The 26,262-nt window shown below is 41.7% G+C and overlaps 1 protein-coding gene across 11 annotated transcripts in view; it reads right to left on the bottom strand.

The window, feature by feature from the left end:
• The window catches only part of MITF (melanocyte inducing transcription factor), a 164,473-nt gene that overhangs the window by 73,716 nt on the left and 64,495 nt on the right, over nt 1-26,262 (bottom strand). For 2 of the 11 annotated variants that reach the window (XM_065550729.1, XM_008179490.4), the window contains exon 1: nt 6,949-7,092. The exons of 6 other annotated variants lie outside the window; for them this stretch is intronic. In XM_065550729.1, the coding sequence (XP_065406801.1) occupies nt 6,949-7,004 (56 nt within the window). In that variant the 5' untranslated portion in view covers nt 7,005-7,092. Of the gene's footprint in view, nt 1-6,776; nt 6,880-6,948; nt 7,093-22,613; nt 22,650-26,262 lie in introns of those variants that run through there. 3 more of the 11 variants (XM_065550728.1, XM_008179487.4, XM_008179493.3) reach the window with 3 other exon arrangements.

The following is a 26,262-nucleotide window of genomic DNA, read 5'->3' as shown; positions in this document are numbered from 1 at the left end:
TGACAGCTATGTACTCACATAAAAGGTACTAAAACTGGTCAAACCTAGAGTCTTCAGACTAGAAGCTCTGGCAGCAGCCTCTGTCCTGCAAAAGAGCCAACGAAGTACTTGCGTTACAATTAGCTCCTCACCCTTCAGGGCTCCAGGGGTCAAGGAGAACTTCATTGATATTCTGCTATCATACAGGTGATGTGGAGGAAAAGACTACATCATGGAGTCGGTTGCTCTTCCTTCTGCAAGGAGGAGGGGTCAGCGATAGATGCCGCTGGTGGGGGGCTATACAGAGCTGCTCCATCTGTCCGGACACTAAGCACAGCTGTCCCTTGTCTTTATGGCACAGGGGTGGCCTTGGCCCCTCTAGCTTATCATGTGCAAGGGAGAAGGGGAAGAGGTGCTTTTAAAAAAGTGACAGTTGACATTCTCATTTGCCCCCTTTTCTTAATCAGCACAAAGGAGGCAAAGTTGGACCTTTCCTAAAGTGCTGCTGCTCCTTCCCCAACATGGAGTTCCCCTACGTGAGCTGAAGGCTGTCAGGCAAGTGGCAAATGAGGTGGCTAGCGAACAGAAAGAGGATTTTTAATAGATGCATTGGATCTTCCTGCTGACCCTTCCCTGAGTGCTCGCTATTAGTGAGTTAGTTTCAGTCGCTTTTATTTGTACAACATGATGCATGAGGCCACCCGTGGTCGTTACAAGATCGTTTGGGCTGCCGTGGCCTCTGTGGGATGGACTGTCCAGTCCTAGGTCTTCTTCCATCAGACCCAGCTGCCCAAACTAAAGGCCTGGATGAGACTGGATTGAGTGAAACTCAATTTGGACTGAATTCAAAGGTTGTACGTTCCCTGGCAAAGGGTCAGCATCCGCCCTCAAGGAAATTCACAATCTAGGGCCTCTTTGGAAATCCCAGGTGGCAGGAATGGCCACTGCCAGTGACCAGGAATATTACAACCTTCTCTTCTTGATAGACACTTCACCACAATGAGCCACAACTGCCACTTCCAATTGTGATCATCTCCCGCCCTGCCACCCTCCGATTGGGTCTACCCCAGAAGGTCAGCTACTGGCTTCTGCTAGTGCAGAACATGGCAGTCCACATGGAAACTAGCCAAGACACTGGGGAAACACCCTTATTCTTGTGAAGAGTGTGTGTAATGGGATTGGTTCCAGTGGTAGCCATGTTAGTCTGTTTTAACCAAAAAACGAGGAGTCCTTGTGGCACCTTAGGGTACATCTATACTACCTGCCGGATCGGCGGGTAGTGTTCGATGTATCGGGGATCGATTTATCACGTCTCGTCTGGACGCAATAAAATGAATCCACAAATTGACACCTGTACTCCACCTCAGCAGGAGGAGTAAGCGGAGTCAATGGGGGAGCCGAGGCAGTCGACTCGCCACCGTGAGGACGGCCAGGTAAGTCGAACTAAGATACTTCGACTTCAGCTACACGAATAGCATAGCTGAAGTTCCGTATCTTAGTTCGACACCGCCTCCCCCCCTGCTAGTGTAGCCCAGGCCTTAGAGACTAGCTTATGCCCAAATAAGTTTGTTAGTCTCTAAGGTGCCACAAGGACTCCTCAGGTTTTTTTGTTTGTTTGTTTTGTAATGGGATTGTTAACCACACAAGGTTTGGAACCTCCATTTGTTTTTGTTTTTTTTAAACAGGTGAGCTCACAATTTAATTATTACAATAGGTGGTACGGTCATCTGCTCTGAATGCCCACCAGCTTCTTGAGAGAATCATCTTTGACTCTGACTCAGTAAAAGCAGGATGGACAACAACCCGGACCCCAACACCCCCTGCCCCGCCCCCTCCACACACACAGACACACACACACACGACCTAAGACATGATGGGTGGATGTCATCAGACACTGGTCCCTCACGGACATCCTTCCCGGTAGTATACCAGATTTGGCTCAGGACAGAACATCAGGGAGGTGCCTAATGCATTTAGTGGCCTTATGCTGCCCATCCAACAGCATGAGGACTAATCCCTTGTACACTCTTGTGTAACTAATGAATGGTTTAACTCTGCAGTAGGGAAGCTCTGTGACACAGTAAATGCTATTTTGATAAACGATGAGATTGAGGATCTTCCTCCAAATGCAGGAGGTGATGTCAGGAGGACTGAGACTGACCAACAAACTCATCTTTTAAACTGACAAATCATTAAATTGGTTATCAATATTCTAACACGCATACTTCAATATGGAACACAAGTAGTTAGGTTTGTACAACAAATACATTTATGAGCACCACAAGCTACTTTGATGAATCATAAAATGCCTGACTTTTTATTTGCTACTTTGAGCCCCAGAGAAATTACTGATTACAGTTTTTTAATGAATACAGTCCAAACTGTGTGTTCTGTCTGTACGGATGGCTGGAAGATTTGAATGACTATATATGTTACCCATAATGTAGATGGTCATTATTATATCAAAAAAAGGACACTGGCCATTTTTTTTTTAATTACATTTGTCAAAACACCCAAATTCCTTTACCATGTTACTAAACTCAGATTATTAAAACCAAACATTTTCAGAACCTAATTTACCTTTCACTATTTATGCAGTTGGTTTCGGTCTTTATATGTGTCTCAGCTCAAACAAACAAAAAATAGACTAGACAGTTTCTAGTCAGTCAATTTGGCTTGCAGCTTCTTAAGTGCCAACAGCATTTTGAACGGTCTTGGTGGCAAAGACTAATTTAGGTTGGATTCTTTTGTTTAAAACATTTCCAAAGAAATTTCTAATAAGGAGTTCTGAAAATATTCCTGTAGACCTTAGATTTTACCAAAAAAAACTATTGTTACAAATCTAAATTATGGGCCAAGTTTTACTCAACCATGTCTCTTCCATCTAAAGCTTTTTCTGAAGACACACAGTAATTATGTTTAAAATTGTTATTCTTATTGTTTTCCATTTGTACAGCACCTAGCACAATGGGGTTCTGGTCCACAACTAGGGCTCCTCGGCGCTACAGAAATACAAACAAATAAATAACTCAATCTAAGTTCTCGAAAAATAAGGTCCTCATTTTCAGTTAGTATTCCATGTTTATGGAAAATAAAACCTCCTATGTCTTTTGCCTAGAGTGGCACACAACCGATAAACCAAAGCATCTACATGGTAATTCAAACATTCAATATAATTCCCGAAGACACAGTCAAGAAACGCAAGGACGTCCTTCACTGATGTAACAGCCATTCAACAATTTTGACAGTATAGGAGATCCAAGCTGCAGCCATCACCTCTGGATAACTTGTGGAAAATGGGAGTAATCAACTAAAGTTTCTAGACAATCTTTATTTTTATCTAGTGAATGTGGTAAAAATGATAAATTAAGGTAACACGCTTTTGTTTTCCAGTTTGTCCCACAATTTTTGACTACCGAGAAAAGTGACAAGCCCAAACTCTTTCTTCACTGTTCCTTTTTTCATTTGTTTTGCTGAGCCTATGAATTGTCTGAAGCAGAGTTGTATGAAACTCAGTGGTTTCAATTCACAGGAACGCTGTAATTTTCCCCTCATACTTGTTTCACACACGAATACTTATATTTAGCTCTGGATTTGCCCTACCCCCACACAACACCAAGTTTTTTCCCCTTTTCCAGGTTGAAATGCTAGGTGGTTTGGGTGGAACCCACCCACACAATATCAATCTAGGCCAGTTCAGAGCTCAAAACAGGTCCACTAGTTTCCTTGAACCACTAGGCAAACAGGTATAGAGTTTTGAGTTTGTAATTGAACTCAATGCCAAGCAAGCAGAGAGTTTTGTGTCAAAAGAGCTAGAGTGGATAAGTTTGGAAGGGCTCCCCCTAACCCCTGCAAGGATGAAATTTACAATATCCCTTCCTATTTAAAGTTCGGATCAACATGGCTTAAGATGTTCTAAGCCAAGGAATTGGAAAACAACCTATTCTTGCTATAGTGTCCAAGAAATGGATGTGTTTGGAATGCAGAGGATAAAATCATTATTCTGCACAATACTCTGTTCTGTAAATAGCTCCAGACTGGCTGGCTAATTTGGGGCTAGCTCTTGAGCTTCCAGAGGTCCACAGTACTTCAAATAAACAACTGATTGATAGAAACAAAGAAATATGAACCTTAAGAGATCTACGTAGAAAAGAGGCAATGATAAGGCCACAAAATGAACAGATGAGTATATTTCCATCCTGAAATGTTACTCCACACTCTTCTGGATAAAATGCTAAAACGTGATCCCTGCCACATTACTCTACCAAGGGAGAAGCCGACTGCGGAGAGCAACAGCTCAGAAAATAAGCATAGGATACTAGACTTACCATTAAGCCACTTGGGGATAAAGATCCGATAAAACTTGCTTACCAGGAAGTTATTACTCCTTTATAAGCCTGAACAATGATGATAGGGCTGTCAAGAACCCCAAGGATCTGAGAAAATCTTACTAAAGCTCAACTATTTAAGTGGAGTGAGAGCACAAGCAAAAAGTGAGGCCACTTGCCACCCTATGTTCCTGTGATGACTTAAAGCAGTCCAGCATTAAAGGTTTAGTCAAGAGATCATCCTAGCCAAAACTTTTAGTGTACAAAAAAATCAAGCCAACAGAAGCAACAGAGATGGTCAAGCACAAAGATTAAACATTCCAAGAAATCTATTGAGCTGCGTGTCCTTTGAAGCCCAGAGGTAAGAGAGAATGCACAGTTAGAAAAACTTGCGTTCAAGGTCTTGCAGTTAGCCAGTCCACACTGATTTATATAGAAAGAGTAACTTGTGTTCCTAGTCGGATATTCACAATGTCATTTCTACCTTGGATCTCAATTTAAAACATATTCATTTTAATCTGGAAATTTTTGTTTTATTTTGTTTGAGCCAGAGGTGTTATCAGAAGAGAATTGATAAAACCTTTCCCATTCATGTGGCTCTGATATTTCTGTTTTTGGTTAATTAAAAACTTCAGCACCACAAATTAATTTGTATTGATTCAGGTTTCAGTCTCTTTACACAGAGGAAAAAAATCCAGAATTAAGATTTCAGACCGACTTTGCACTACTTAACCTTCACTCAAATCAACACCCCTTCACCCCACCCCCCCCACTACATTCCCTACTCTATTGATAACAGTGAAACTTCTGATTGCGTCTTAAATGCCAGTGGATTTTGCTAGTCACCGTACTGAAGGCTACCCCATGGAAAAAAGATAAGGAAGCACATTATAAAAGTTATAATAAGGGAGAAAAGATTGAGTTAGGAGAGTGATTTTGTACACAACAAATTACTACAGGTTTCCCCGTAGCACTTTGTACTTCATTCCTAAAACTTAATAATTGATTGTGGGTTATAGTGACACTTCACTCCACAATTCTATTGGCTGCCATGGCTTAAATACCAATGTGGGGGGGGAAAAAAAAGTCTTGGCACGTTGCTACGTCCTTTCCTGCCAAGGACAGGGCAGTAAAACTGATAAAATGGTTATAATGGTTTATATAGGTCCACACACACCATGCATTTCCTGCTGCTTTGATGCAGGAAACTGAAATTTTCCACATTTGAAAGTGACACGTTCATGGAGATAGGCTGCCTGCTATTGCCCTTGCTTCGCTGCTGACAGGAACACCTCCTCCTCCCTACCCCCTTGCCCCCTCCTCCCCATTTCTCTCCCCCCCCCCAATGGTTTCTGTGTTCATCCCAAGCTACACATGCTCTGAGCTGCTCTCCTCCAACTACACCATTTAAAGTCCATCAAGCAGTTGGACGTACTCTCAGTACAGTATGCAGCAAAACCGGTGTGTTCTACAGTGGATGCACCTGGGTGTTTTGTCAGCAGGTGCAGGACTAAAGAATCTTTCAAAAAGCCAGTTCCGGGGGGGGGGGGGGGGGGGGAAGAGGGGGTGGAATCTGCAGGTGAATCAAAATGAGTTTTTATAAAGGAGACAAAAAAAGAGTCTCACAAATAAAGCAATTAATTGTTGCAACAACAGATGGACTTTACAGGATGCAATTGTCTTTAACCTACAGTTAAGTACGGATTTTTTAAAATTAAAAATTCTATTAAAATTTATGTACTATTTAGTATTTTTCCATTTTTTTCTACCAGTCTTTAAAACACACCTTCACAAGCTGCTGAACATAATGCTTTTCCATCTTAATGAAAACCTCTCTCATGACCTGAGCGCATTCAGTAAATAATTATTAAGCTCTGGTGGTGGCTTTTGCATGAGTCTTGACTTAATAAAATGCCGTAAGTTGATTTGCTTGAATGCCTATTCACTTGGGGACACAGCTTTCAGTATTGTTTAGAAAGCTTTATCACCATATCTCTAAGCAGGGTAAATGTAAAGAGGCAATATCTAGAAGTTGCAAAGGTCACAGTAATAAAGGATTTTGCAGTTTGTATGTTAAAAGCTCAGAGGATAATTATAAGTTCAAAATACATAAAGGACACTTTCAAATATATTGGTTAAAAATAATCACTATACAATCATTTAATATTAATATATCTTATATACTTCAATTTAACCAGGAGATGTCAGTAAAAAAAAAAAAAAAAGCTTAGAGATAAAACCAAGATTTTCAGGAAAGGAAAATTTGCCATACATGTATATCCCTGTATTGATGCATTAAGAAATGAGTGTCAGTATAATAAATCAGAAACACAACTAATCATGTTATCCCAACCCGCACAAAACATTTATATCCTATATCTAACCCTGCTTTAGCCCAACCACCATGTTTTGTTTAACAATTTCAAAAGTCATTAAAAACAAATTCAAGCATTTCTAGGTTCCCCCTACCGAAAGTTGCTATCTCGGTCTTAGCCAGTCAGACACAGCTGTTGTAGCTTCAAGCGAGGTGCCGAGGACAAGTTAACAAGCACAGTATTTTTAACTCTCAGAACAAAACCTCCATCACAATCAATCAGACAATTTGTTCAGAGTGCAGGTTCTGAAATAAAGTCTCACTTACAGATAGAAACTTTCAAAGGAGCATGGCATGAACATCTGAACTCTAAGAGCTTCCATCTTCCCCCCCCTCTCCACCTCTTTAAGGTGTTCTGCAAGCCCTTGGAGAAGAGTGAAAGTCAAACTAAGTTCTGGCAGTGGATATGTCACTAGGGGTGGCTCCAGATAAGACCCTGGCAACTCCAATCCAAGCAGAGTTCTGTGCCAGAATGGTGCCCTAGCGTCTGTCTGCATCAACAGACCTGTTTAATCCAGCACCTACCTGGGGGGAAAGTGTTGCTTGTCACAGTAAAATGAAAAGCCTCATTTAAAAGTGAATGGGAAGAAATTCAGAGTCAGGGTTCCACAAGGTGTGATATACTTATCTCTTACCAACAACATGTTAAGCTACTGCACCTGAAGTAATAAGAAGAACAGGAGTACTTGTGGCACCTTAGAGACTAACAAATGTATTAGAGCATAAGCTTTCGTGGACTACAGCCCACTTCTTCGGATGCATATAGAATGGAACATATATTGAGGAGATATATATACACACATACAGAGAGCATAAACAGGTGGGAGTTGTCTTACCAACTCTGAGAGGCCAATTAATTAAGAGAGAAAAAAAAAAAAAAACTTTTGAAGTGATGATCAAGCTAGCCCAGTACAGACAGTTTGACAATAAGTGTGAGAATACTTACAAGGGGAGATAGAGTCAATGTTTGTAATGGCTCAGCCATTTGATCAGAGCATCCCAGAACAGTAGATATACATGCTGTGCCATGATTTGAAGAAATAAAGCATGGTTTGTAGCATTAGGGCCCAATCCCGCAAAGACCTATACACAAGTAGCTATACTGCTCATAGGCCCACTGACTTAATGAAACTTTAGCCAGATATTGGGGGGCGGAGGGGAGAGAGAGATAAGAGATGCTACTGAAAGCAGCTATCCCCTTCACAAATTTATGGCCTGGTCACACAAGCACTAATGCTCACTTACTCTGCAGTCGGAGAGCACTGGCTAGCAAAGGATCCCCTAGCAACCAGGACTTTCACAGGAACTGAACTCCTCGGGAGACCAGAGGGGCCTGAAGAAGCAGATGGGCCCAGGAGGGACTGCAACAGTAAGTGACATCTATTTCTGCTGGCTTCTGGGAGATGAACCCCTTCTTGCTTCCACCATGGGACAAACTCTGTTATCCGGTAGAACAACTTATTGAAACATTGTGTGTGAAAGCTTGGAATTTACTGCTCCTTAGGCAAATGCAGCCTATGTGTGGGAAGACAGGGCCTTTAAATATATATTTTCTTTAAAGTGTAAACCATTTTCACCTTCTAAGTTTAAGAAAAGGAAACCAGGTCCTCCTGGTGATAAGGATATAGCTGTAACAAACACCATAGTCAAAGCTATACGGATGTCATTAGTTGACTCCATTAGCACTGTTACAGAACCTATTTTCAGCTGTGTTTGAAAGACACAGAGGCAGAATCACCAAGCAGAAGAGAGAAAAACTGTTAGGTAAGATTGACTTCCAGCTTTCCAGCAATTGCAAGGTGTCAAAAAATAATTTTAAAATGTAGCGGACTTTAGTTAATATTCTCCAATAAACTTTCAAAGCCATGCACCATGAGACCAAACTTAAGCTTTTCTTTCACAGGTATCTGCTATGAGCTAGCTTTAAAGATTTGCCTTTCACTTGAAAGTCTTATTAGTCACCTTGTTAAAGACTTTTCCAAGCAATTCAGACACTACTTTCCTGTTATCAGTACTTACTGATAAAAAACATGTTTGCAATAAACAGACTACACGCTACAATAAAAGACAAAGGTGGTAAAATGGAGCAGCCAGCAGATAACACTGCCCTGATAATCTCTACAGTTTAGGAGTTTTGTAATGTAAAATTTACCTTCTTTATCTAGGTAAACAAATAGGAAGATAATGCTGTCGCCAATGGGGTAGACAAAACGTTTGTTAATTTCACTACACTACAGCTTTACAACTGGTTGGCCCTAAAAATCTAACCTCATGTCATTTAGTTAAAAGAATAATGAGTTATGTTAATTATCGCTTGACTCTTGGGACCTGTAAACTCACTCTTGTGAGCAGCCCCACTGAACAAAAACAGGAATAACTCAAGTTGAGCGTTCTCAGTTTCTGCACTTATTTGTCATTTATCAGAACCTCTTCTGTTCATCCTAGATTCTGTGTTTACTGACTTAACTTGTTACAACTATGTTTGATAATAATTTCTAAAGTATTCAAAGGTTCCCTAAATCTCATCTCTTTGTTCAACACAACCGAACCAGGATGTCGAGTGTGTAAACAGGACTTTTAAAAGTGAGAAAAGGAAATACTTACGTAAGTCTTGATTAAAGAATCACAAACAAACAACCACAATAATGAAAAATCACAGTGCAAATTCTGTGCTCCCATCAATGTGTGCACCTTATTAACAGTAGTGCATGTTACATACATGGAGAAAACAAGCTCCTGCATGTTGCAGAGACAATTCTAAGATCAAAGTGATCCTTATTATACAACATACAAACTCAGCATTGCCAACTCTAGCCATGATATTTGGTCTGTATCTTAAAGTCCCACTTCCTGGAGGCAAGCAATTATGCAAGCAGGTCACCAAGAAAAAAGGGGGGTGGGGAGGGAAGAACAAGAAGTTTCTAGCCCTCTTGGATGCCAAGAAAAGCTTAACAACAAGATTAAAAACTAAAATCAGAAAGCAAACAAAACTAACCTCAAATTATTTTTTAAAATATTTTTAAGCCGCTCATGATTTTGGGGGCCTGACTCATTGCTTCTGCAGGCTTGAGGTTGGCCATTCAGCTAATTCTGAAGCCCTATATCGGAGTCCTTCCATTCCTATGCCCATTGCAAAAAGTCGGGGGGAGGGGAATGTGCCGCAAACGTGGTTTGCCATGATGCCGTTGTGGGCATACTTCAGTGCTCGGTGGAGATTACAGCAGCTGCACACTACTCTAACTTATCTTGGACTGCCAATAGTCTGCTTGCACCTGTGGGCAGCCATGAAATGCTAGCTGGCCACACACCCCTCTTTCCCCTTGTACAACAGGTCAAGGTTGTAAGTGGACCATGAGAGTGTTGAGTATGTTGTTCGGCCAGCTCTATGCCAGCTGGGGAGTGCTCCTTCTTTGGGGATATTCCTTGGGGAGATCGGCTTCCTTTAGCCATTACTTTATGTCACCAGAAAAGGAAAAAGAGACCCCAGTGGTAACACACAATCAGGCCAAGGACTCTGGAGTGTCTACTCGTCTCCAGGTGTCAGTAAAAGGGGCACTATCAACTTAAACGTAACTTGAGTTTGCAACTTTTTCCCTTTAACTTATCATTGTTCCTGCAGGTTAGATTGCTATAAACTAGAGGACATTGAAGGAAAACCTTCATGACGCTTTTTACTTGCTTTAAGTATTTTGCAGCAATTTGTTTAATCAGCTTTACTGTTTCTCCTACAGTCAATTTGTATCCCATTGGTGTGTGTCTTTCACACAGCAACAGGAAAGAGAAAACACATTTTTAAAAAAGAATACAGAAAATTGATTGTAAAACCCCAAAAGTTAGCTAAGGGGTCTTGCGGGCAGGAATAGGGCCGGAAATATATTTTTGGTGTCATTTTAATGCCTATTATTTATTTAGACCATACCATAAACTTACATGGTGCTTTACCGGAAAAAAGAGCAATGAAAGGAAGACAACTGTTAATCAACAAAGGTAAGGTGTCTGAAATTGGAAATTCTGATTCTTTTTATACTAAGGCAATAAGGAAGTGAAAAAGGAGGAAACTGCCCTAGAGCAAAGGGCATTGGCAGACAGCAAGCAAAAACAAGAAGATCTTGGGAATTAGCTTTAACCACTGAAATCAGTGGAGAGGCTCTCATATACTTCAGTGGAAGTTTGATAGGATCCCTTGTGTTAGCGGAAGACTCTGTGCATTTAGAGAAATACATGTAAAGTATACAAGTAGCCATGTTGCCTAACATCATGCTAACATAGAAATCATATCCCTCGAGGCCAGAAGGGACCATTATGATTATCTACCCTGATGATGAGATGACTTCTTGCATAAATACAACTCAAAAAAACCCCACACCCAATAATTTCTGCAACAAGCCCATAGTTTCTGTTTGAACTATGGCATATATCTTTTAGAAAGCCATCCTGTCTTGATTTAAAGGCTACAAGTAACGGAGAACCCACCACAACCCTAGATGATATTTAATTATCCTAATTTAAAATTCTGCTCTTTGCTTCTAGTCAGAATTTGTCTATTCACATGCACATAAGGAAAAAAAAAAGATATTAACTCTGCAGACTACTACATCTAATAAAAAAAAAATTGCCAGAGGATGTGGAACTCTTTGCCAGAGGATGTTGTGAAGGCCAAGACTACCAGTACCATGGGGTTCAAATTCTGGAGGATAGATGCATCAATGACTATTAGCCAGGCTGGACAAGGATGGTGTCCCTAGCCTCTACTTGCCAGAAGCTGGGAATGGGCAACAGGGGATGGATCACTTGATGATTATCTGTTCTGTACATTCCCTCTGAAGCACCTGGCATTGGCCATTGTCGGAAGACAGGATACTGGGCTAGGTGGATCTTTGGTCTGACCCAGTGTGGCCATTCTTATGTTCTAAATGATATTTTAAGCCAGATGTGGCTCAATTAATTAAATGAAATATCACATTTTAAATAAATGTATGAAAGCAAGGTTTCTGCATTATGTTTCCGGTAAACACCACGAAGATAAATGTTTAAGAATGGATACCCTTGAGTCAATACAATGAACACTCACTCATCGATATAGCAGAAATAAGGTTGTATGTAAATAATTTCCTGGTTTCATTCTGGGACTCCTGCAGAACAAAACAAATGGATCCGTTTCAGAGCATGTGTGAAATCCGAGTTTACATATTAGAACGCATGATCTTTAGAACACAGTGAAGAGCAAAAACTGATCATTACAAAAAATACATTTTAAAAATATTCCTGTTTCAGCTCAAAAACAGGCTTGCTTTCAAGCAAAAAAATACTGAGTTTAACAGTTTTGTCATAGTATTGATTTAGTTTCATGGAGCTTTAGCAAAATGTAAAGACCTCAGATTTCAGTCTTTTCTTAAGATCTTGCTCAGGCCTACACAGAGTGAAGCAGATATGGAGTCTCCTTAACCTTCTTCAAAGTGCATGCACCTACTGACATTTTTTAAAAGCAGACAAATTGACAAAATGTATTTACAAGCCTATTGCTAGACACTTAATCCTCTCTGGTTGCTGACAGTATCATCCTTGAATGGCTATTTCTATTCAGAGTTAGGGGTATATTTGCTGAGGAAAGGTTGCCAACTCCTGAATCATGTAAACAGAAATGAGAGCCAGAAAACATTTTACTGGACTCTGAAGTTCACATCTGCCTTAGTTACTGTGACAAAAGGCAAAGGCAGGGATTTAGTTTATAACCTATAAATCTTGCAAGGACTTCATCACAAAACCTTGATTTGAGAGTTCAGGATTAACTAGGTTAAAACATTTAGATCTTGTTTATTTAGCACTAAGGACCATGGCACATTACCTGTAGGAGCAGTCACACAACTGCAGGGGCTCTCAAACTGGGGTTTGGAACACCTCCATTTCTGGGCAAACACAGGCACCAGTTTTACCATGAAGAGATCAGAAAGGCCTCATGGCTTCTCCATCACCTCCTCTCCCTCTGAGAGGAAAGATAAACGTCATCTGTGCCCATCACTGTGGTATCCAAGACCCTGATCTCATCTTCACTCATCCCTATATCTTTACAAAGAAGAGCAGGAAGGGATAGAATTGGGATCCCCTCATCTTCTCTCACTGAACATAAATATGGGACTAATGCTGCAAATAGTCACTAGCCTTATGTCTATCCTTTTTTCAAGACTATGATTTTGTATAAACTATGCTTTGAGATATCATCTGAAAACTCACAATTTGCTGATCATTATTGTCCTGGTTAAATGTGTGTGGCAATGCTGTATGTAAAGTTATAAAATTCTAATGTATGACATTACTGAGACATGTTCCAAGTTTAGAAAAGCAGCCAGCCACAAACCAGAGACAAAAGGCAAACTGATGCCACAGCCAGGTGTCAATGAAATCTTGGACCATCACCTGGTTCAGTGGCCGTTCTTTGGCAGGAAAAAGGGTACGAACAAGCAATTTACAGCTTGGAAAAGTCTCCACAGACTTTGTCTCCTGAACCTCAGTTGGAGATGACTCTCAAAGAAGAGGAAAAAAGTATAAAGAATGGGGAACAGATGCCCCAAGTTATTCCTCCTGTTCTCAACACCTGACAAGCAAAGAAACAGCTTTGGACTGAGGGAGGGATCCTGTCTGAAAGAAGTTCAGCCAGTAAGACTTCTGAAGCATGTGGGACTTTTGCTTTGAATTCACTTTGCTTGTTAAGTTAGGCATTAGTTGCATTTTACCTTTTTATTCCTTTGTAACCAATTCTGACTTTTATGCCTCATTACTTGGAATCGCTTTTAAAAAAAAAATCTTTCTGTAATTAAACTTGTTTTATCTAAACAGTGTGCTTGGATTGAAGTGTTTGGGGAACTCCATTTGAGATAACAGGATTTGTGCATATCATTTTCTATTAATAAAATGACAGACTTTGCCTGCACTTGTGTTGTCCAGGAGAAGGCTGGGCAGTACAGTCTGTATGTTTCTTGGAGAAAGTCTGGGACTGGAAATTTGCTGGTTCTGCTCTGCGGTGTAATTTATGAATGGCTGGCCATAGCACTCACACAGTATAGCTTGCAATAATTTACATGCTGGAGGTTGTCTGTGAGCAGACCAGGAGTGGTTGCTGTCACAGCAAAGCAGCGTAAAAGGTACCCCAGGTTGAAGAATTGAGAGGACAGCTGTTCAACAGCACAAATTGTACCCTGGAGAATGTCAGTCACCGAATACCACAAGTTGCTCTTTGGCACTGAGCTTCTGAAAAGTCATGTTTGCATAACAGTATCCTGTATTACATGACTGTGATTGGATACTGTGGGTGGGACAAAGAATTTAAACCTAATTAGATTACATTTCCTTGAATTGTCTACAAAAATGCAGGAGGCCAGAATAGGTCATCATAGCGGTGGTCCCTTTTGGCCTTGCAATTTATGAATATTTGTTCAAGAAAAAAGAAACGTGAGTTGGCACAAGAATTAATGTATGCCTGAAGCGCAACAGCCTATCCACGCCTAAAACATCAGAAAAATAGTTCATCTTTATAGAGAAGCTGCTTCTCTAACACCACCACAGTCATCGTTGGCTGGTGTTATTGACTAGAACGACTCAAGGAGGTGCTTCTAATGGATGCACCTGGCTGCTCGAGAAAGCATTTACAGTGACAGATTGCGGTCTCTCTCTCATGCTGGTATGTGTACCATCCACAACTTCCCCGCCTTGTATACCTCTTCCCCCCCCCCCTGTATACACTCCTCCTGAATACCAAGCATCCCCTAGCATAGCAAAATAAAAAACAACACACACCATTACATTGACGCAAGAAAAACGAGGAAATCCCATTCCACCACATTTTACTCTAGTGTAGATTACATACACCCCCACCCTCCCTTCAGAAAAGGGCCTATATGTCTACCTTTTTTGGACTCAACTCCGCCTACTGTTAAGACAGTGTTACTCTTCTATTTGTTCCCATAGTTAGTATCTTCGGTATCCTGGTGCCAACTCTCACACCAGAACTTGCTTGTTTTATTAACGAAGCTATTATGAACTATTTACAGGTGGAACTGATGTAAAATGAACATGAAACGTGCTATGGTATACAATTCATGCTTACTGAGCAAGCACCATAAGCCAAAGCCACTCTGTTAATATATGCTTGTGCACATACTTGCTGATGCTTCATACTAGATGCCCAGAGTTAATCTTGTTTGATAAACAGAGGCGGCCCTGCCGGTTTTGAATTTTTCCGTACTTTGCTAAAAGAACTAAAAACAAAGTCTAACTGCATACTCTCATACACTAGATCAGGGGTGTCAAACTCAATTGCACAGGGGGCCAAAACTCAAAACTCGCGGGCCGAACAGTATAACCATTTATTTAACAGACTAAATATTTATGTTTTTTAACCATTAATATGAACCAAAATACAGGATATCATTCCAAAATAAATACATTTCAACTTAAAATATTTTGCTCTTCATAAAAAAATATCCTGTCAATACAATACATTCAAAATCTGTACATGCTGGAATATTAAAAAATCTGAAAATATAAATAAAAAATTGAATTTAAAGCAAAAGTATAATCATAACAAATCATAACATTCCATTTTCTTGTCCTATTTAGTCAGAGCCTGATACTTGGAGTCTTTTCTTTGCAACAAGTTCGTTTATGTTTGGGGTTAGGTTCTGTGTTGTGAAGATTCTCAGGATCGATTGCAGGTGTTCATCAGTGAGGCGACTCCTGTGTGACGTTTTGTTAATTTTCATCACAGAGAACAGCTGCTCGCACAGATATGTGCTGCCAAACATGGACAGGATTCGAGCCGCATGTTGGCGGAGCTGCGGCATCGCTTCAGGAATGAAGCGAGTGAACTGTGCTGGCCCCGCAGTGTCGTACTTTGCCTTCAGTGTCCCGTTACATTGCAGTTCTATCAGCTCCATCTGCATTTCTAAAGGTGCGGTTTCCACATCGACTGCAAATGGGTTGCGAAGCAGCTCGAAGTTACTTTTCTGTGCCTCAAAGTCACTGAAGCGCCGTGCGAACTCAGTGCGCAGCGCGCTGAGTTTTTCAGCAAAGGTGGCATTTGGGAAAACTGTGGCACTTTCTTGGTTCCGTATTACTTGGCAACAGGGAAAGTGAGACAAGTTGCATTGGTGCATTTGTGTCTCCCATAAGCGCAGCTTCACTTGAAATGCCTTCACTGCATCATGCATATCGGTTATTATGTGCTCCCGTCCCTGGAGTTGAAGGTTTAAAGTGCTAAGATGCGACGTTATGTCAGCCAGGAACGCCAACTCACATTTCCACTTTTCATCCCGCAGAACTGTGCAGTCTTTCCCCTTACTGTCCATGAACTGGCAGATTTCCTCTCGCAGCTCAAAGTGTCTTTTGAGAACTTTTCCCCGACTTAGCCACCGGACCTCCGTATGATATGGCATATCGCCAAACTCGCTATCTATTTCCCGCAGAAAAGACTGGAATTGGCGGTGATTTAAACCGTGGGCTCTGATAAAGTTGACGGTTTGTGTTACAGTGTTCATCACATGATCCATTTTTAGGACTTTAGCACTCAGCGATTCCTGGTGTATGATGCAGTGATACACTGTCAACTCACCGGCACAGTTCTCCTCCCGCATCTTTGAGCGCATCCTTCCCACCAGTCCATTTTTTTCACCACACATAGCAGGTGCGCCATCTGTTGTAAGTCCAACGAGTTTTTCCCACGGCAGTTTCATGTCGGTTACACTTTGAAATACATTTCCAAAGATGTCTTCTCCTTTCGTTGTCCCGTGCATCGATTTAATGTCCAGTATTTCCTCTGTTACGCACAAATTGGAATCCACACCACGGATAAATATCGCCAGCTGTGCAGTGTCAGTCGCGTCAGTAGTTTCATCCACGGCAAGGGAGTATGCAACAAAATCTTTTGCTCTTTGTCAACTGTGTTTTCAAATCAGTCGCCATCTCACAAACCCGATTAGCAACAGTGTTTCTGCTGAGGCTTACATTTGCAAACGCTCGCGTTTTATCTGGACAAAGGACGTCGCACACTTTCATCATACAATTCTTTACGAATTCCCCCTCGGTAAACGGCCGTCCTGATTTGGCGATCTCTTCGGCCACAATGAAACTTGCTTTCACAGCAGCTTCACTTTGTGATTTTGCTTTGGTGAAAAACGTCTGCTGGGATGTCAAATTCTTCTTCAACTCCTCTACCTTTTGTAGCTTCTGTCCTGCGCTCAGGTTTTTGAATTTGTTCTCATGTTTCGTCTCGTAGTGCCGTCTTAGGTTATACTCCTTCATTACAGCGATATTACTCCCGCAAAGGAGACACACTGGTTTACCTGCAATTTCAGTAAACATATACTCATTCTCCCACCGGCTTTGAAAGCCTCGGTTTTCAGAATCAATTTTTCTCTTGGCCATTGTTGGGGTCTAGCTTTGATTTGATATTAGCGTTGTATACATCAACAGACCGCGAACTTGAACCGCGGCTTGCCGTTGGCGGCAATTGCACTGCATCATGGGATTTGTAGTGTGTGTTATTGGGGCGTCATATCACAGGGCCATTAAAAACAGATATATAAAACGATTTCGCGGGCCGGATATAATTGTATGGCGGGCCGGATGTGGCCCGCGGGCCTTGAGTTTGACACATGTGCACTAGATGGAGCCTTGTTTCACTTATTTCACTTAGCCTGTCAAACTTCATTTAGCTATTCTCAGATTCCTTTGCACAAGGAATTAGATTTCAAGGGTAAAAGAGGTGAGGGACATTGGTGTAGTGGTTAAAAGAAAAAAAGTGGGTAAACTCTTAACCTAAACTCTGTATTCCCCAAATGAGAAGTGGGTAAACACAGTGTACCCAACTTTGCCCTCGACTATGCTGCTGGTGAGAGGTAAAATCCTCCCCCAATGAGGACAGTCGGTTGGGTAAACGCCAATAGACATGGCTAGGGCCAGGATTTCAACTGGGGTGGGTCTTTTTTGAAACACTGTTCTGTAGGCTTCATAGCATCAATCAGATCCCATTTAAAGTTACTGAGTGCTCTAAGATCTCCAGACCACTACTGAAGGCTACTCATTTAGCTGCACGTACAAGCCATCACAGTTTGAATGCATGTTGGAGAACTCTACAGTTAGCTTGTGTTTTATTAATTGGTGTTTGCATCTCTCTCCTATTCCTTTAAGTACATTAGAAATCTTAATTCTTTTACATTTTTTTCTAATCTTTCATCCAATAATGAGTTAAATTGCTTAGTAATTTCCTGGGTCTCATTTTTCAATAGTGCTAATACCTTGGTTTCCTTCAAACACTGCTACCTCTGCTCTTGTCTAGTCAATTAAAAAGAATCATCATTAATGGATTGATGATGCCTCAGTTTGTCACTTGAGATTCTTTTGACTCTGCTGATTTACATACCTAGAGCCAAATAATTTATGGCCAAAAGCTATGGTTGAAGTCAGTGGGAATTTTGCTCAAGTGAAGAATGAAGAATTTGACCGAGATTGCTAACACAATATCTCATCAATCTTCCCTTAGTCATGTTTGGGGGGAGGGGGGGGAGAGAGAGAATGTGTTATGTTCAAACCAAACAGTTCACTCTATGCAAACTAGAGTCTCATAATTTTAATGGGAAGGTGACAGAACAAAGCCAACCTAACTTCTGGCAAGTTGGCACTCTCCCACTAGGATTTTTCAGTGTGCAACAGGACACTCTGCCCGTGAGTGGGTGTGGAGATAAGGCGAAATAAGCACAGCAGAGGAGAAGACTGCCTAAAGGAGCAACCCGATTCGTTTCACAAATTAAACATTTAAGAACAGTTTGAGTGCTGGCAACACTTGAAAACGTTGACTCATGAAATCTGGATGATGCCTCAAGAAGTTACTGTACTGAGGCTGATTATTCACCAAGGGTTAATTTCTTTGTTAATGAGATCTTTCTAGCAACCTACTCAAAACTTTAAGGGTACATTCACGTTGCAGCGCGGGTTATGATATGCGGGTTGTGTAGACACACCTGTGCTAGCTGCAATCTAGCTTGCTTGCTAAAAATAGACGGGAGCACACTGCAGGGCACGTCAGTGCAAACTGCACAATCCCATCGGACCCCTGCGAATGCATTCTCGCTTGTGCAGCCTGAACTGAAGCTTGCACTGTGGCATCCTCACTCTGTATTTTTAAGACAGCTAGCATGGGTGCAGCTACACAAGCCCAATTCATAGTCCAGCTGGAATGCAGATGTACCCTAAGTCAGATAGACAGGTTGTTACCCTTTGAGGGCTCAAAGTCATCTGAAGTCACCAACTGATACCACAGGCAAAACGCTACCCCCAAGCTGCACATGAAAATTCAGCGTGTAAACAAATCCCATTCCAATTTAATGATGTACTCGGTCCATATTCTCTCACTCAGGTACAGGAAAAGTTATCTGAAATTTTAAAGGATTTCCATTGAGGTGAGTGAGCTTTGGATTAGGCCCTCAGAAAACACAACATTTTAACATAGCAAATCTGTACTGGTACAATCATTTGAAACTATTAACTATCAATACAGTAACTCCTCACTTAACGTCCTCCCGCTTAATGTTGTTTCAAAGTTATGTCGCTGCTCAATTAGGGAACATGCTCTTTTAAAGTTGTGCCATGCTCCCTTATAATGTCGTTTGGCTGCCTGCTCTGCCCACTGCTTGTAAGATTCTGTGGAAGAGCAGCGACTTTACAAGGGAGCATTGCACAAATTCCTCTTCTCCGCCTCCTCCCCCTCTCTCCCAGCACTTCCCCCACCACCAAAAGCTGTTCGGCAGCGCTTAGGACTTGGGGCCGGAGGGCGGGGGGGAGGAGCAGGGACGCGGTGTGCTCCGGAGAGGAGGCGGAGTGGGGGTGGGCGTGGGAAGAGGCGGGCCTGGAGTGGAGCAGGAACAGGAAGAGGCGGGCCTGGAGCATCCCCTGGCAAAGTTGGCGCCTGTTCTTCTCCAGGGAAGCTGCCGCCAGGGCCGGTGCTACCATTAAGGCAAACTAGGCGGTTGCCTAGGGCACCAAGATTTGGGGGCGCCAAAAAGCGGTGCCCCCAATTTTTTTTTTCAGTGTTCCTGGGCTGGGCTGCCGGCGGCACGCTGACCTGTGCGGGTCAGACTCCCTCTCCCAGCGCAGCGGCCGCTCCACTTCTCCCGCCTCCCAGGCTTGCGGTGCCAATTAGCTGTTTGGGGCCACAAGCCTGGGAGGGGAGGAGAATTAGAGCGGGGGCAGCGTGCTCGGGGAGGAGGCAGAGCAGAGGTGAGCTGGGGTGGGGAGCTGCCGCATGGCTCCCCGGGGAGGGGGAGCTGCCACAGGGGGGCGCCTCAGGACGGAGGCAGGGAGCTGCTGCAGGGCTAGGGGGGATGGGGGCGCAAGATGGAAGTTTCGCCTAGGGTGCAAAACTTCCTTGCACCGGCCCTGGCTGCCGCCACGAAGGTACTTCCTAGTATCCTTGCCTGCAGCGGGCTGTGCCTGTGTGGGGTAAGCCAGGGGCACTCCCAACCGCAGTACAGTACAGTACATGATGCCTTTTGTCTGCCCTCCAAAAATTTCCTTGGAACCTAACCCCCCGCATTTACATTAAATCTTATGGGAAAACAGGATTCGTTTAACAGCATTTCACTTAAAGTTGCATTTTTCAGGAACATAACTACAACGTTAAGTGAGGAGTTATTGTACAGTGAAACTCCACCCCTGTTGGAAAGTGAGCAAAACTGAGAAACACTTGAATAGCCTTTTGCTCTAAGCTCCTGCACAATAAATGTAGATTTACTTGTAGAAATATTAATATGGAAATATTCTAAGGAAACACATTTGGTACACTACATTGTCTGGAAAATAAATGTCAACATCTACTGTACTGCAATTTCTTGGAACTCTCTTTCTGTGCCAACTTTCTTATTGCCCCGTGTACTTCTGTGTATTAGTCCAGCTGAGTGAACCAAAGTTCAAAAGCATTGAACTGAAACCGCAAAGAAGAAAATACCTCCAATGTGACCCCTTGTTCTTTCCCATTTTATAAATAACTTGAGTGCCTAGATTTCTGTAAATCCATTAGTTATTGCTTCATAAATAATTATTGGGTTTTGGCTGCTTCTGCCTTTTCTTTGACTTACTGTGTCAAGAGTACACCTAAGATTCCTGGAGTTTATATTGGGAACAATATGCAGAACTGAGCATGTGGGTTTGGGGCGGGGGAGAAATCTAGACGAGAACAGTCACTGTATTCATTGGCAACAGCGTTTCAGAGAGAACATTTCTTGTTGACAACTATTTGGGGTAAGATTTTCAAGAGCGCTCAGCTCTCATTTAGGCGCACACACACAAAATCTAGCCAGTGCACATGGGGGCAATGCACACATGTTGCTTTTATCTTCCTGTGTTTTCCATGCCTAAAGATGTCCACAATTCTATTGCTGTATCTGGTTCAGTTCATATAAACCACCCAGGTTAAGATTTTTAGATTTCACCTCCTCCCCACTCTCATTATCAGTGGGACCTTTTTGGTCTTTCTAGAGTACTAAAATCTGCCTCGGTCAAGAGTCTCCGTGTCCCTTCAATATTATGCAGCTACAAACTCAGACTGTGAGTAATAAAGTCAGAAGACCAGAAAAATTAAATCTGGAACTAAACCACACAAGAGCACTGACACTATTTTCCATACAAAGAACTAAAACATGGACTCTATTTGGCATTTTTAAGAGTATACTTAATGGGAGTTTCAAACGATTAAAGTGATTTATGGTTGACACTGGACATGCCAGAACATGAATGGACAGAAAAACAGAGTTAGAAAAATATTTCAAGGTAAGAGGCTAATGTTCACACACATTTTAAAATATTTACTTACTAAATAATTCCTTCCTTTTATTTCCTTTCCACAAACTCTCATGTTACTCAGTTTTACTGGAAAGCAAATGTCAGTCACCTTGGTGAATATTTTGCAGAAGCCAAATTTTAAGTTCTGTCACAAGTATTTAATGCTTCCATCCTGTTCCAATCAGGGAACAGAAGCAATACCATGTGACTTCTCTGCACAATCCAACCAAACCGCATAACTGGGGATCCCTCACCGACATTCCTCCGGGGATATCTGCAGATCAAGTTTAAAAAAAAAAAAAGTGGCAAATAATCTTAACACATGCATTCTGAAGCTGTGATCTATTCCTGATTACTACTGAGGCATGAAAGGTTCAATTGGTCAGATAATCTTATTCACACTGAGCAATTTAATTTTACTGGAAAATTGATACTGAAGCAAAATTTCAATCATGTAAGGTCAGCTCAATAGGAACATAAGGAAGCATCACATTTTCTCACCAATGCATGCATATGTCCAACATCAGATAACACAGTTAAGTGCGGTAAAGGTAGATATATATTGATGACAGCTTAGTAAGGGTACATCATATGATGAGTCCGTGTACAATGTTTAATCACTCACTTTTAACCATACCAATATTTATTTGCTCTAATAACAATATTTGATGATGGTGGATCTGTTAGTCTTTAGGGTGTTCTGTCTGTGCATGTATTAGTTCAAAAATCAAACATCTGGAAGTGTTAAACATTACACAATTTGCAAAATAATAAACACAGAATGAAACAAATCACAAAGATTATCCATTGCACCAAGCTTCCCAAGTTCCATTAAGTGACCTGGGGGGTCTTCTCACTGCAAGGAGAGTCTATGGAGCAGCATTAGACAATGAGATAATTATGTTTTTAAATGCACCTTTAAACTTCTTATATTTTCTGTAATCTCTCCTAGGAATAACCAAAAAACATTTGCTAGGTCTATTCAATGCCTGAATATTTCCATATACAATAATATTTCTGGCAGTAAGACACTGGATTTAATGCTCTAAAAATGCTCCCCTGTAGCTGGCATCAACACTACCCTGTCTGTCACTGTAATTTGCTACCTTGGATAAGTTTCTATGCATCTTTCTCTCCACCTCCAGTCTCCAAGTCTTGCTTCTTCCTTGGAAAATAAAGAAAGAAGTTAACCCTTTTCATTATGTCATCACCAAAACCCTTGTCAAAATAGTCTTGCATTCCACCTCAATTACTGCTGCCATATGTTTTTCATCCTCTGCTCCTCCATCAAGCCAGAGGGTCCTATATGACCACGTGGACACTGATTTTCCAGGCAGGGATTATCTCTGCAGTTAGCAACAACTGTATATACGAACATAGGAAAATAAGGTCAAGATTTTCTAGAGTCCCCAGAGACTTTAGTGCAGCGGTCCCCAAACTGCGGGATGTGCCCCCCTAGGAGGACGTGGAGGAAAATACAGCGGGGGGGGGAGCACGACAGGGGGCCAGGTCAGCCCCCAGGGGGGGCAGGGAGGGAACACCACCCAGCCCCTTCCCGCCCCCAGATCTGCTCCAGTCCTGCTCCCAGACACGTCCCAGTCTCGCAGCTCCATCCCCAGCCTCGGCCGTGGCTCCATTCCCGGTCCCAGACCCACCCCGAGCTGCAGCCCCAACCTCAGTCCCCTTATCCCATGTCTCCCTGCCTTCCCCAGAGCTGCGGCCCCTTTCCTGGCCCCTGCTCCGGGAGCGGAGGGGGATGTGGACAGGGATAAGGGGCGAGGGGTAACCCTCAAAAGCTTAGTGCCTTCGTTTTTGTTGTCCATCTTGACATCTTAAAAAGGGCCCTTGATTTTCAGAAAGTGCTGAGCGCCTTCTCTTCCTGGCCATCCCAAAAAGTCACAGACCTTTAAAGCAACCCACACTGAACAACCAGAACTGGAGAAATCAAAAACCTAGTCATTGTAAAATCTTGGCGATTTTGTATTTCTTCAGGTCTCTGTGAAAATGCATGTATAACAAACATACAGCAGATTTTGGTTGGGCTGGAGGAAAGCCGCTTTCTCTGGGAGTTGCCATGAGATAGCAGAGCCACTTCAAAAATCTACCTTAAAAAAAAAAAAAAAAAAAAAAAGGTCTTGCTACTAATCAACCTTCTTTTGCACATTTGTATCTATGGCTCTGGAAGACTGTTTTCTGGTATTTTTACTGGTCATCAAACTGCATGATCTCGTGGCAATGCAGAGACATGTACATTTATTATCTGTCTTATAGTGCTTTAGAGGCTCCAAGACTGGGTTCTCACGGTGGTGGACACTATGCACCCATGTAGCAAGAAAGAGTGTCCCTGCTCCAAACAGCTGACTGTCTACATAGACTAGACATAGGTGTGTGAGAAAGGGGGCATGATCTCCACTTTACAGATAGTGAACCAAGGCAGATTTAGGAGACATTTACAGAGTCACAAAGGGCAGTAGATGCCCAATTCCCACTGACTGTCATAGGAGAGTTGGGCACCTACCTCTTATTTGTGCTTTTGAAAATGTCCTCCAAGTGACTTGGCTCAGGTCAGATGGAATGTGTGGTAGAGACAAGAATTTAACCCAACTCCCAAGTGCCAGACCTGGGCCTTAACTACAAGGTCATCCTTCCTCCGTAGCCATGAAGCAAACCCACATTTCTTTCGTTATCACAGGTGGAGTTAACAGGGCACACTTGCAAAAGACACAGCAGAATGTTGGAACAATGGATGAAGCCACCAACACCTGTTAACAGGGTGGGTCAGCGGAAGAGACCTTCTAGCCTGTCACATCACTACAACAATTGAGAAGATCAGCACCCTTCTATCCCGAGCAGTCACAGACACTGAGCTCTTCTCTCCTCTCACCTTTAAGCTCCTCCAAGCACATTTTGACACACTGGTAGAGCGGAAAGGGGAAGCCTTCGTTGCCCGTGCAATACCCAATTGGCAGACATTTAGAGATTTAGTCTCCAGCACCCTTAGGTGAGGGCTTAAAAGTTACTTAATGAACAAGCATCTACAGTGTAAAACCGGAACCTGCATTTTTTCCCTCTCAAACTGTACTGTAAAATCCTGCCTATTGGAATCAGAGCTTTGTAAAGACATTTTGATTATTCTATTAAAATCATTTTCATATGAAAAAAATAACCTTCACCTTTTAAAAAGGTATTTAAATGAGAATACTACACTTAGAGCAATAACGATATCAACTAGTATGGATCGTAAGCTTTTAAAATATAAAATAAAGTAAAGCAATTGCTTACAGGAACTATGTTCTAGTTCCTTATTTTGCATACCGAATGTTTAATCACAACCATACATGTGTGGATGGTTAAAAAAAAAACACAAAACTGAAAAGTATTTCCTACAACTGCAACCTGTGCATTGAATGCAAAGTCTGGAAAGGCTGTAATACTGAAAGCAAAATTTTCCCCAAAACAAAGAAAAGAGCAAAAAGCTCTAGGTAAAACGGCAGCAGCAGCAGCAGCTCTATGTAAATGGATATTGCAACATCAGCAGCAACCAGAAAAATACAGTTCACATGCCAAAGCATTTTTTATGGGCCAAAGTCTATGGTGAGATAATGGCCTTGAAAAGAATTACATGGGAAGCATTAGCAAGTACTAGCAACAGAGACATACAAAACTATGATAGCAGCTGCGCTGCTACAAATTGCACGGCAGCTCTTTAAAAATGTTTGATATTAGAAATAAGATTACATTTCATTAATCTTATCTTAATTCGTTAGGAATTTTATATTCTTCTCCACCTATACGCTAAGTGAAACAGAATACGTCAGTAAAACAGAGGTGACAAAAGGTCATTCTACAATAAGGAACATGTAATCTTTTAGGGCCAGAAAGCATTTTGGCACACACCTTTATGTATGTGAGCAGACTCCCAGAGTTCAGAGATACAACTCATTGTGTCTGATTCAACTACTACTGCAGTCAATGGGAGTCTTTCTAGCAAGTTAAATGAGAGTAAAATCAGGGCCCATTTCCTTAAAGCTAAGCATACACTTAGCCTGAATGAGTAATGTGCACAGAAAAAAAATTAAAAAGGTGTTCCGGGAATACATTTAAAAACACATGGGCAACAGATATTAGCAACATTACCAACTTGTGATATCTGGGTTTACTTAAATCATCAGCTCCTGGAGACAAGTGATATGCAAGAACTCTCAGTTTTCATTTAAAGAAGTTTCTAGTCATCAGGAGTCACATTTTCAAGTTTTTTCTCCACAACCAAGTACATCCCCTAAAGACTAAAAGCCCAGAAGGCAACTTTAAATAATAAACATAGGTGGGTTTTTTTTTTTTTTATTAAACATCATGACTTTTCTCAAATATCTTCGGGTTTCTCAGTTCTTCATTAATACAGTAATAATGAATCCACTGATCAATAGCATACCAGTCAAAACACACTCCCCTGTGAAGGAGTTGTGGCTTGGAGAGCTCTTCTGTAATACTGCAATGTTTTTTTCTACCTAACAGCAGAGCGGAAATTAGTACTGGCAGTAAACTTTTGCACATTGAAGCATTTGGGAACGAGGGATTAAATGCAAAGAAACGGAGTTAAATTGAAAAGTCAGAAAAAAATCCTAAATGTCATTTATTTCATTGAGACTAATGAATCAAAAACGTAAATGCAAGATAGAAAAATAACGGCTCAATCCTGCAAACGTGGAGGCACATGAATATTTTTATGCATGTAGTAATAAAGAAATATACTCA

The sequence above is a fragment of the Chrysemys picta genome, chromosome 7, assembly GCF_011386835.1.
Source record: "Chrysemys picta bellii isolate R12L10 chromosome 7, ASM1138683v2, whole genome shotgun sequence".
Taxonomy (NCBI): domain Eukaryota; kingdom Metazoa; phylum Chordata; order Testudines; family Emydidae; genus Chrysemys; species Chrysemys picta.
This window is presented reverse-complemented; position numbering and strand designations above follow the sequence as displayed.